Source organism: Hypanus sabinus, chromosome 14 (assembly GCF_030144855.1).
Source record: "Hypanus sabinus isolate sHypSab1 chromosome 14, sHypSab1.hap1, whole genome shotgun sequence".
In the NCBI taxonomy this organism is placed as follows: Eukaryota; Metazoa; Chordata; class Chondrichthyes; order Myliobatiformes; family Dasyatidae; genus Hypanus; species Hypanus sabinus.
In genome coordinates this window covers 63,274,938-63,287,693 of record NC_082719.1, presented here as the reverse complement: position 1 = coordinate 63,287,693, position 12,756 = coordinate 63,274,938, and the positions used below count along the sequence as shown (strand labels likewise).

Sequence of the window (12,756 nt, the reverse complement as noted above, 5' to 3'; positions counted from 1 at the left end):
ATCATCTTTAGGAAAATCAGGGGAAAGTATCATTAATGAAGTGTTCACTTTCTGGAAAAACCTTTAACCATTATTTTATCATAGAGCCATGTTATAATATTTATTAAATCTACAGGAGGATTGACTTAGCTATTTGAACATTAAATTTTTGAGGATAAATATAAAATTAGCTTGATGTAGGCGCTTTGTTTGAATTGAATAGGAGCTTGAAGCCAGCTTCAATCATTTGTAGCCCTTAAAGTCTGGTCCAGGATTTGTTTTCTCTCCAGAAGACATGCATTAAAAATGGCTACTCTTCCAGGAGGAAGATGATGATTCTGGCAGCGAAGATAATGAACAGCTGAAAGAACAGATTGCTAAGAAATTGAAGAAAGACAAAAATGAGGATATTAAACTTCAGGATGAAGAACGTAATGTTGATAATGAAGAGAAAAGGAAACCCAGTCGCAGGTCAGTGCAGTATTTTAACCATTTTTATTTTAGTAAATTTTATGTTACAGATATGTTCTCACTTTGAGCATAAATTTGCTGATTACATTTGCTGTTCTTGTTTCCTTTTTCCCCCCAAACCTACTGCACTCTTTATTCATTTGTTTACTTAGCAATTTAATATAGAGCCTACATGTTCACATTGCATTGCACTTGCAGTGGGAAAAAATTCTCCTGAAATTATATTTAATAATAATAATAATAATAATACTTTATTGATCCCAAGTAGGAAATTCTTTTGTTACAGCAGCAACATTTAAAAATACACTTAGCAGTGTGCTTAACTAATAATAAATATAGAATAATAATAGTGTAAAAATAGTAATATAAAAATTGTGTACCAATGTGCAATAGTAATTTACAAAATAATAAAGCAGAGACTATTGTACTATGATGTCTGTTCTCCTGTTGCACAGAGATGAGCTGTTGTATATGCTAATTACTTTTGGTAGGAAAGATTTTATGATTAGTTAACAGAAATTGGATATTCATCATCAAGCTTGTTGTTTTTTATTGTATGTGGATTAAACTAATATAATCAGTAATGTTATATAAATCAAGAAACATTTTAAAGATGACAAAATCCTAGGAAATATCACATTTTTGGTTAATGATTTGAATTTAATTGACTCAAAAAAGCAAGTATTTAATACTGATTTTAACATGTAATAATAAGAGAACAATATATATTTACAATATATACAAGAAGAAATATTTGATTTTAAATATTTCGCAGCATATTACAGATATTCAATCTTGAAAACTTTTGACTGACAGTTTTTTAAAAGTAAATGCTGAGTATTGAGGCCAGAATGATTCTAATATGCATTTATTAGCAGTATTACAATGTTCGTATTGTCAGCAAGGGAACGTAGGGAAGGCCTTGGCGGAAATAGTGCATGAAACTAATTGTTCAATATATTGTGAAATGCTGCATGTCTTGAATATCGTAGTTGACGTTGGAGTGAGACCATCACAGAAGCACAAGAAATTTAGCCAAATTATCTTGACCATGTTCTTTTCATCCTGTTCTACCACTGTATAATATTATGGTTAATCTTCTACTTGAACACAGTTGCTGACTTTATCCCCATTTATTTCTTGAATATCTAGAAATCTATTAAAATTAGTTTTGAATACAATGAATTTAAGAAAATTCTGAAGTTTTGTTTCTCATTGAAACAATAAATTTCTCCTCATTTCAACCTGTGACCCACTCGTTCTAATCTCATTATTCAAGGAAAACATCCTCCCCATTTGCACACACTGAGCTCTCTAATGTTTTTGCATATTTTAATGAGTTTTCTGCTCATTCTAAATTTAGGAATTTTTTTAATGTAAGGAGATCATAAAGTCCACTTACTCTAGGTATGGTCTCTCGAAGGCTATATCTTTACTCACATGTACCAATAAAGGCCAGCATGCCTTTTGCTTTCTAAATTACCTGCTCCACATGGATGTTAGCTTTTAGTGACTGATGTACCAGAACTTGTAAGTTTCTTTGGCCATTAATTTTACCTGGTGTCTTGTCATTTAAAATGCAGTTGGCACGTGTGTTCTCCCAAAATAGATGGCCTTACAATTTTCGGTGTTGTACTATGATCTTCACTGATCTTGCTGAAATAAAAGAGAATACTGGAATTAAAATATTTGGGGTAGGGCAGGAAAATGTCACAGATCTTGTTGAATGTCATGCATCCTTGAAGAGATTTATAATCTACTCCTGCTCCTATTTCTGATGTTTCTATGTTAACCAAACCAGTAACGTCCCTGGATTAGTCACTAAGACCAATCTATTGGTATGTATGAGTAAAGACACTAATTGAATGAAAGATTTGCTTGATTGGAAATACACAGACAATAGTTGTACATTTATTTTCTTCACTATTAATTTGCTATAGTTATTCAATTCCATCCAGCGTGGTATATATCAGAAGCTGCCAAGTATGTCATTGCTTTGGATTGCCCAAGACAGTATCCCAAAAACCATGCTAGTGGAGGACACACACAAAATGCTGGAGGAACTTAGCAAGTCAGGCAGCATTTATAGAAGGGAATAAACAGTTACGCTTCTGGGCCAAGATCCTCCCCCCTTTCTAGTTCTGATGGGGGCAGAAGCCAGAATGAGACCTTAAAACATCACAGCAGAATTAGACCATTTGACCCATTGAGTCTGCTCCACTGTTCTCTTATGGCTGATTTATTATCCCTCTCAACCCCATTCTCCTGCCTTCACCCCCGTGACCTTTAACGTCCTGACTAAGCAAGAACCTATCAACCTCTGCTTTAAATATTCTTGATATCTTGGCCTCCACAGCCTCCTATGGCAATGAATTCCAAAGATTCCCTACCCTCTAAGTAAGGAAATTCTTCCTCATCGCTGTTCTAAATGGACATCCCTCAAGTCTGAGGCTGTGCCCTCTGGTCCTAGACTCACCCATTGTAGAAAACATCCTCCCTTCATCCACTCTATCCAGACCTCTCCATATTGGATAGGTTTCAATGAGATTCTCCTTCACTCTTCTAAACTTCAGCAAGTGCAGGCTCAGAGCCATCAAGTGATCCTTATTTCACTCCTGGAATCATTCTCATGAACCTCCTCTGGGCCCTCTCCAATGCTCACAATACTCCAAATGTGGTCTGACCAATGCCCTATACAGTTTCAGCATTGCATGCTTGCTCGTATATTCTGGTCCTATTGAAATGAATGCTAACATTGCACCAGCGCAACTTGCCAAAGAACCTTCAGGGAAACCTGCACTAGAACTCCCAAGTCCCTTTGCAGCTTTGATTTTTGAATTTTCTCTCCATTTAGAAAATAGTCTCTGCCTTTATTCCATCGACCAAAGTGCATGACCATACACTTCCCTACAACAAATTCCATCTGCCACTTCTTTGCCCATTCACCTAATCTGTCTTAAGTCCTTGTACAGACTCCCTGCTTCCACAACACTACCTGCACCTCCACCTATCTTTGTATCATCCGGAATGGTGGCCACAAAGCCATCAATTCAGTTATCCAAATCTTTTTTCGCATATAATCTCTTTTACAAGGATGTTGCCTAGACTGGGGAGCATGCCTTATGAGAATAGGTTGAGTGAACTCAGCCTTTTCTCCTTGGAGCGACAGAGGATGAGAGGTGATCTGATGGAGGTGTATAAGATGATGAGAGGCATTGATTGTGTGGATAGTCAGAGGCTTTTTCCCAGGGCTGAAATGGCTAGCACGAGAGGGCACAGTTTTAGGGTGCTTGGAAGTAGTTACAGAGGAGATGCAGTGGTAAGTATTTTTACGCAGAGAATGGTAAGTGTGTGGAATGGAGTGCAGGTGATGGTGGTGGATATGATAGGGTCTTTTAAGAGACTCCTGGACATACATGGAGCTCAGAAAAATAGAGGGCTATGGTTAACCCCATGTGATTTCTAAGGTAAGAACATTTTCGGCACAGCTTTGTGGGCCGAAGGGCCTGTATTGTGCTATAGGTTTTCTATGTTCTATAAAGTGAAAAGAAGCGGTTGCAACACCATACGGAACACCACTAGTCACCAGCAGCCAACCAGAAAAGGTCCCTTTTATTCCTGCTCTTTGCCTTCGGCTAGTTATCAATCTTCTATCCATGCTAGTAGTTTTCCTACAATACCATTGGCGCTTGTTAAGCAACCTCATGTGTGGCACCTTTGTCAAAGATCTTCTGAAAATTCAAGTATATAGCATCCACTGACTGTCTATCTTGCCTGTAATTTCCTCAAAGAATTCCAACAGATTTGTCAGGCAAGATTTCTCCTTATCAAAACTATGCTGACTTTGGCCTATTTTATCATGTGTCTTGAAGTACTCTGAAATCTCATCCTTAATAATTGACTCCCAACATCTTCCCTGAAGTCAAGCTAACTGGCCTATACTTTCCTTTCTTCTGCCTCCCTCCGTTCTTGAAGAGTAGAGTGACATTTGCAATTTCCAGTCCTGTAGAACCATTTCAGTATCTAGTGATTCTTAAAAGATCATTACTAATGCCTCCACAAGCTGTTCAGCTACCTTTGTCAGACATCCTGGGGTGTAGTCCATCTGGTTCAGGTAATTTATCTAGCTTAGGATATTTCACTTTCCCAAGCACTTCCTCCTTAGTAATAGCAACAACAATCACTTCTACTCCTTGATACTCAAATCTGTGGCATAGTGTCAGGTGTCTTCCAGAGTGAAGATCGACACAAAATACTTACTAAGTTCCTCCGCTATTTCTTTGTCCCGCATTACTGCCTCTCCAGTGTCATTTTCCAGAGGTCCACTATGCACTCTGTCCTCTCTTTTGCTCTTTATATATTTGAAAAAACTTTAGGCATCTGCTTTTGTATTATTGGCTAGTTTACTTTAATGTTTCATCTTTTCTCTCTCTATGGCTTTTAAGATGCCTTCTGCTGGGTTTTAAAACCTTCCCAATACTTTTTGCTATATTGTATGCCCTCTCTTTTGCTTTTATGCTATCTTTGAATTGCCCTGTCAGCCACGGTTGCCTCAACCTCTCTTTAGAATACCTTGTGATGGATCTATCTTGCACCTTCTGAATTGTCCCCAGAAACTCCAGTAAATGGTGTTCTACCATCATTCCTGCTAGTGTCCTGTTCCAGTCATCCTTGGCCAGGTCCTCTCATGCCTTTGTAACTCCCTTTACTCCACTGTTGTACTGATACATCTGACTTTATTTTCTCCCTCTCAAACTGCAGGGTGAATTCTATGATATTTTGTCACTGCTTTCTAAGAGTTCCTTTACCTTAAGCTCCCTAATTAAATTTGGTTCATTACACAACACCCAATCCAGAATGGACTTTCCCAACCACTAGCTGCTGTAAAAATCCATCTTAGGCTGAGTCGTCGGAGGTTGAGGTGGTGGGAGGTAGAGGAGACTGGGGTATCTTCTCATCGTCATCTGTTCCCATCAGGACAGGCAGGTCACCTTCTTCTATGTCTGCCTGCCTCAATGTCAAAGGTTAAGTTTCATTGTCTTCTGTGCTGATGTGGGAGGCTTGAAAAACAACAGTATGCTTGACTGCTTAGCCTAGCGCATCTTTCTGTTATACAGTTCTTTGTAAGCACTCAAACCATCCTGCAAATGTGCCCTAAACCTACGTACCCTTTCAAAATTAAAGTCATACTTTTCTGTAATCATTGCAGCGTCATCAATTACAGTGAAAAATCTCACGCAATTGCTTCCCGTTCAGTTCCTGGACGACTTCACTTTTGGGCCATTCACTACTGCATTTGGCTTCGATTGTTATTCTTTCCTCTTCATCAGCTCTTCATCTCTCAGTTCTTGGTCATGGGATGCCAAAACCTCTTCAACATCATCTTCGTCAACTTCCACAAACCCTTAACCAAACTCAATATGTCCTTACTTTGTTTACCTCGATCGAAACGCTTAATTATGTCTAGTTTTACGCTAAGTGTAACACCCTTGCGTGCTCTTTTAGGCTTTTCCGATACCTTAAAACTCATCTTGCTAATGGATGCACAAAATAAATCAACATAAAGCACAGATGCTCACAGGCACATGTTTAAGCAATGCCGGCTAGAATGCAGTTCCGGAGGAAGGGCTGGCTGCTCGGTGCACGGGCTTTTTTCGTAACAGTGAAAACACCTTCTGTTAGCGAAAACAGGTAACTAATGTAGGTCTTTCATAACAGCGAGGTGTTGTAAAGCAAACGTTCGAAAAATGGGGATCACCTGTATTCTACAAATTCCCTCCCATACTTAGATATTACCAAATTTTAATTTGAAATTTCTTAGGTATTTATTGACAGCTTAAAGCATTTCCAAAAGTTTCACATGAACTACAGAGTCTAATCCACAACTGCGTCGATTAAATTATGCCCAAGATCCAGGTCTCTGGCACCGTGCTCTGAAAGATTCAAGGGGGAGAGAGAGACCATTTGAACACAGGGTCTTTCCTCTGGGGGCATTGAACTAGAGACAGATAGGCGCTGCTAAACACCTGCTCACATTCCACAATTCAGTCTTCCTCAATGCTTTCATCGGCGAGAAATAGAGTTGATTATGGGCTCGCGTCCTATCTACAGGCTTCTTGGCCTCGAGGCCACTTGCCACCCTCAGAGACAGCAAAGCAATAGTTTGCTTAATCAACCTGAAAACTCACACCAAAATGTAGATCACAGGCTCCAACATTAGCAGAACCACTTCTGAAAGAAAAAGATCTAAAAAGTGAAAGACCATTTGTGACCCATCTGGAGAATGTCACCCTTTGTCACTTTGTTCAGGTGCCATCTATTCCAGTGCATTTTCTTTACAGTAGGGGTGGTGTTACCTGACTGATGTGCAGTATTAGATTTATGCCACAGATGCCACTTACTGCCGAGGTCAAAAAGTTCCATTTTAGTCTTAACTGACCGCAAGACCTTACACATTTTTGCAGTCTCTTCTAAGTGTCACTTTGCAAAATCTTTCCAGAGCATTCCTCCATTTTGTGCAAGGCTTTGGAGATTGTGGATCCATGAACTTCAGCTCCAGTTGCACCCACCATCTTCTGCAGCTCACCCAGACTGACTGTTGGTGTCGCAGTAGCTTCTCTTACAAGTGCAGTTCTCTGGCGACTATGTTTAGATGGGCGGCTTGACCTAGGCGTGTTACAGTGGTTTCATATTTTTTCACTTTTTCACATTGGACTACACTCTCAGAGGTATATTAAGTACTGTGAGATGGCCTTGTACCATTTCCTGGATTTGTGCTTCTTTATTATCATCTTGAATGCTCTTCTATGTTCTTTTTGGTTTGTTGGGTTGAAATTCTACCATACTCCGTGGTGTTCTTGACACTGTGGACTACAGGAGGAATGGAGACAGGCTAACCCCTATTGACATCAATGGACCTGGAGTTGAGAAAGTGAACAGCTTTAAGTTCCTTGGCACACACATCATTCAGGATCTCACATGGCCTGTAGGTACTGGCTCTGTGGTGTAAAAGCATCTCTTTCATCTCATACGGTTGAAAAAAGTTTGGCATGAGTCCCCAAATCCTAAGGATTTTCTACAGGGGCACAATTGAGAGCAGCTTCACTGGCTGGTATGGGAACTGTACTTCCCTCAATCGCAGGACTCAGAGAATAGTGCGGACAGCCCAGCGCATCTATGAATGTGCACTTCTCACTGTTTGGGACATTTACAAAGATGGGAGTGTAAAAAAGGACCCGAAGCATCATTGGGGACCCAAGTCACCCCAACCACAAATTGTTCCAGATGCTACCATCCAGGAAATGGTACTGCAGCATAAAAGCCAGGACCAACCGAGCCTTCGGGGACAGCTTCTTCCATCAGGCCGTAAGACTGATTAATTCATGCTGATACAATTGTATTTCTATGCTCTATTGACTGTCCTATTGTACATACTGTTGATTACAAATTACTGTAAATTGCACATTTAGACGGTGACGTACTGTAAAGATTTTTAAAGAGGATGAATACTTCCTTAGCCTGACAATTTGGTTTTAAATTTTTAGTAAAATGTTGACAGGTTTTGGAATTTTTCTTTTGATATGACATGATGCACGTTTTGTAGGTTAGCTCAAAAATTCCTACTTCAGTATATTTTAGATTTATAAAACTGAGACAGTGAAATGTGAAAATAGTTGTGGGGGCTGAATATTTTTTCAAGGCACTGTAACTGAGCAATGATTAATATGTTATAAGCTAATCAGCTCAGACTTTGTTGAAAATTGTACCTTTCAAGTACAGAAGATTGAACATGAAAGTGGTTATATTCTTCACCAATGGCCACCAGATAGAATCTGTAGTTTGCAGCAATTCAGCATGTCAATTATTCATTGATAAATGATGATAACTGAAACTTGATAAAAAGTTTATTGCCTGCAAAGCCAAATTATTAATGAAAACTGAAAATTTTTATTTTCTTATTCAACATTTATGCAATATGGATTAGATATTTGACAGCCATAAAATGTGACTGGACAGCTCTGCAACAGCTTAGTGACAATGATATAATCTTACAAGAAATACTGCTGTAGAGGTATAATATTTATATATAGTCAACCCAGATTTTACAGCCAAATACTTTAAACTTTTGTGCAATGAATCAGATCTGATTATAGAACTTAAGGTAAAGGACCTTAGGAGGCAGTGATAATATGATAAGAATTCACTCTGAAATTTGAGACGGAGAAGATAAAGTCAGAAGTATCAGTATTACAGTGAAGTAGAGAGAATTACAGATGCATGAGAGATGTTGGTCAAAACTGGCTGGAAGGGAACACTGGCAGGGATGACAGCAGAGAAGCAATGCCTGGAGTTTTTGGGAACAATTTGAAAAGTTCAGGATAGATATATCCCAAAGAAAAAGAAGTATTGTAAATGCTTGATGATGCACCTGTAGTTGTCAAAGAAAGTCAAAGCCAAAATAAAAGTAAAAGAGTGGGCATAAAATAGAGCAAAAATTAGTGGAAAATTAGAAGATTGGGAAATTTATAAGAACTCAGAGAAGGCAACTGAAAAAGCTACAAAGGAGAAAAAAAAATATGAAGGTAAGCCAGCTGGTAATATCAAAGAGGATTCCAAATTATTTTCTTATATATAGAGTAAAAGAGAGGCAAGAGTGGATATCAGATTGCTGTAAAAGTAAGTTGGTGAGGTAGTTATGGGGAGCAAGGAAATGACAGATGAACTAAGTATTTTGCATCAGTCGTCACTGGAAGACACGAGCAGTATGTCGGAAGTCTGAAAGTGTCGGGGGTAGAAGTGATTGCAATTGCTATTGCAAGGGAGAAAGTTCTTGGGAAATTGAAAGGCCTGAAAGTAGACAAGTCACCTGGACCAGATGAACTACACAGCAGGGTTCTTAAAGAGGTAGCTAAAGAGATTGTGCAGACATTAGTAATGAATTTTCAAGAATCTGGTATGGTTAGAAGGGACTGGAAAATTGCAGATGTCACTCCACTCCTCAAGATGGGAGGGAGGAAGAAGAGAGGAAATTTTAGGTCAGTTAGCTTGACCTCAGTAGTTGGGAATATGCTGGAGTTGATTGTTAAGAAAGTGGTTTCTGAGTACTTAAGAGGCACATGATAAAATAGCCCGTAGTGAGCATGGTTTCCTTAACTGAAAATCTTGCCTGACAAATCTGGTAGAAATCTTTGAAGAAATAACAAGTAGGATAAACAAGGGAAAATTGGTGGATATTGTATGCTTGGATTTTCAGAAGGATTTTGATAAGATGCTGCACATGTGTTTACTTAACAAGTTAGGAGCCCATGGTATTACAGGAAAGATTCTAGCATGGATAGAGTATTAGTCAATTAGCAAGAGACGAGGAGTAGGAATGAAAGGTACCTTTTCTGATTGGCTACCAGTGACCAGTGGTGTTCTGCAGGGGTCAGTGTTGGGACAGTTTCTTAATATGTTGTATACAAAAGTGCAATTGATGGCTTTGTGGCCAAGTTTGTGGATGATATGAAGATAGGTAGAGGGGCTGTTAGCGTTGAGAAAAACTACAGAAGGACAGAAACAGATTGAGAATGGGCAAAGAAGTGACAGATGAAATACACTGACAGGAAGTGTATTGTCCTCACTCTGGTAGGAGGAATAAACGCACGACTGTTTTCTAAATAGGGATAAAATTCAGACATCTAAGGTGCAACAGGAATTAGGAGTCCTTTTACAGGATTCCCTAAAGGCTAATTTGGATGTTGAGTCGGTGGTGAGGAAGGCAAATACAATGTGTTCATTTATTTCAAGAGGACTAGAATATGAAAACAAGGATATTAAGCCTCACCACTACAAGGCACATGAGGTCTCACTTGGAGTTTTGTGTGCAGTTTTGGGCTCCTTATTTAAGAAGGAATCTGCTGACATTGGAGAGTGTTCAGAGAAGCCTCACAAAAATGATTCCAGGAATTAAAAGCTTATCGTTATGATGAGAGATTGATGGCTCCAGGCCTTAACTCACTGGAATTTAAATGCAAGGGGGATCTCATTAAAAATTATTGAATGTGGAAGGCCTAGATAGAGTGGATATGGAGAGGATGTTTCCTATTGTGGAGAGGACTAGGACCAGAGGGCACAGCTGCATAATAGAGGGATGTCCACTTAGAACAGAGATGAAAGCAATTTCACTAGCCAGTGACTGGTGGAGCTGTGGAATTCATTGCCACAGCTGGAGTGGAGGACAGGTCATTGGGTGTCTTTAAGGCAGCGGTTGATAGATTCCTGGTTAGTAAGGGTGTGAAAGGTTACGGGGAGAAGGCAGGAGAATGGGGTTGGGATGGAAATGGAAAAGGGTCAGCCATGATGAAATGAACCAGCAGCCTCAATGGGCTGTATGGCTGAATTTTGCTCGTGTGTTTTGTGGCTTTGACTCATTGCTACCTTGCTGTTGTATTTTTCTAAAGTGCGAAAAAGTGGATATCAGAAGCATTAGTAGATAATAGATTATCTTTAGAAAGCAGATGGTGTTTACATAGTTATGATGTTTTTCACTCTACGATGGGAGAAAAATATTACTTTTCCACAATTTTGATTAATTCTGCTACGTTTGTTCTGAAGTTCATCCCTCAGTTTAGATGGTTCTTGCTCATAAATGACACTATATAAATGGTGATTATGAGTTTCTGTGTGTAAGAGGTTTCCCAGTATGAAATTATGACTTTGTCCACTAGCTGCTGCTCTAGATACAAGAGCTTTAAGATTTTGCTATCAGATTTCTCCTTTAAGAAATATATCTTACTTTCTTGCTGTCCTTCCTCTTTGTTATGTAACTAGCTGTAATATGCCCTTTTCTTGGTACAGTACTTCTTTAACTCGTTAGCTGTACTCCTGTCCTCAATCTGCCCTTACTGTATCTTGCTATGGTAGATATTTTTGGTGGATCTTACTGTAGTCTCTGAGCCATCAATTTTGCCTTTTACTGTTTCTATGCTTTTATTCGACCTATGGCAGTGGTGTCACCAGCAAACTTGAATGTGGCTTTGGAGCTGTGCTTAGCCACACAGTCCTAAGTGTAACAGGAGTAAAACATGTAGCTGAACGCAGATTTGTGGTGTACCTGTGAAAGTATGGAGGAGATGTTGCTAATCCGTACTGACTGGGGTCTGCAAGAGAGGAAATCAAGGATCCAATTGCACACTTGGGTATTGAGGCCAGGGTCTAGGAGTTTGATTAGTTTTCAGGGTATGATGGGATTGAATGCTGAGCTGTAATCAATAAAGATCATCTGACTGATGCGCCTTTGCTGTCCAGATGTTCCAGGGTTGAGTGAAGAACCAATGAGATGGTATCTGTATTGGACCTGCTGCAAATTGGAGTAGATCTAAGTGGCTTTTCAGGCAAGAGTTGATATGTTTCATCACCAACCTCTCAAAACACTTCATCACTGTGGATGTAAGAGCTACTGGACAATAGTCCTTGAGGCAGGTTATCGTGTTCTTCTTAGGCACCGGTATAATTTCTCTGGTTCTCCCTTATCAAGAATGTCTACTGCTATCCCCATAGCAGTTACTCATTTTCACTCTATCACAGATCTATTTACTCTTTAAACTCTCACACATACCTTATTCTAATCTCTAGATTTGAGTATTCCAGTGGGTCTCCATACCAGTAATATCTTAATTTAAAAATCCTCCCTGCACTCCCACATCAGGACCAATGCACTTCTACCTCAATCAACTCTCTTCATTCAGTGGCTTCATTCATTTCAGTTATCTAAGAAGTGTAAGAAGCTGAATGATGGTGAAAGCACCCTGTCAGAGATTCAGTAATTGCATAAAATAATTTGATAAATGCACTTCTATGTCAGGAAGTCGTGCAGCAGCTACATACAGTATATCGAGCATTAATTATTTGCATTTGGAGCACCGTTTGCACTTTCTTTGCCCCATGATAGGAAGGATATGGAGACTATGGAACGGGTTCAGAAGAAATTTACCAGAATGCTGCCTGAATTTGAGGGTATGAGGTATAAGGAAAGGTGAGACGAACTTGAGTTAAAGGCGGTGGGGAGATCTGGTAGAGGTTTTTAACATTAATGAGAGGCATAGGTAAGGAAAGCAATCAAAATCCTTTTCTTGTAATAGGTGCAGCAAGAAATTTCAGTGAAGCCTGAAGGGCGAGGTGGCTTACTGATACACAAAATGTATCATTATGCTCCTAGCACTTGTTGCAAAGAACCTGGTCTCTAATGTGCAGAAAGTCAGCAGCTTGATGAGTATCAGACCCAGGTACATTCTGAATTAAAGGAATTGTGAAGGTATTTTGAAG

The 12,756-nt window shown here is 39.3% G+C and overlaps 2 protein-coding genes across 2 annotated transcripts in view; one reads left to right on the top strand and one right to left on the bottom strand.

Annotated features, from left to right (window-relative positions):
- The window catches only part of srek1ip1 (SREK1-interacting protein 1), a 55,504-nt gene extending 53,467 nt beyond the window's left edge, over window positions 1-2,037 (bottom strand). Inside the window, exon 1 of the mRNA XM_059989327.1 lies at window positions 2,008-2,037. Coding sequence (XP_059845310.1) covers window positions 2,008-2,022 — 15 coding nt within the window. The 5' untranslated portion in view covers window positions 2,023-2,037. The remainder of the gene's footprint in view (window positions 1-2,007) is intronic.
- Window positions 1-12,756, top strand: part of cwc27 (CWC27 spliceosome associated cyclophilin) — a 128,741-nt gene that overhangs the window by 27,778 nt on the left and 88,207 nt on the right. The window contains exon 10 of the mRNA XM_059989324.1: window positions 302-450. Coding sequence (XP_059845307.1) covers window positions 302-450 — 149 coding nt within the window. The remainder of the gene's footprint in view (window positions 1-301; window positions 451-12,756) is intronic.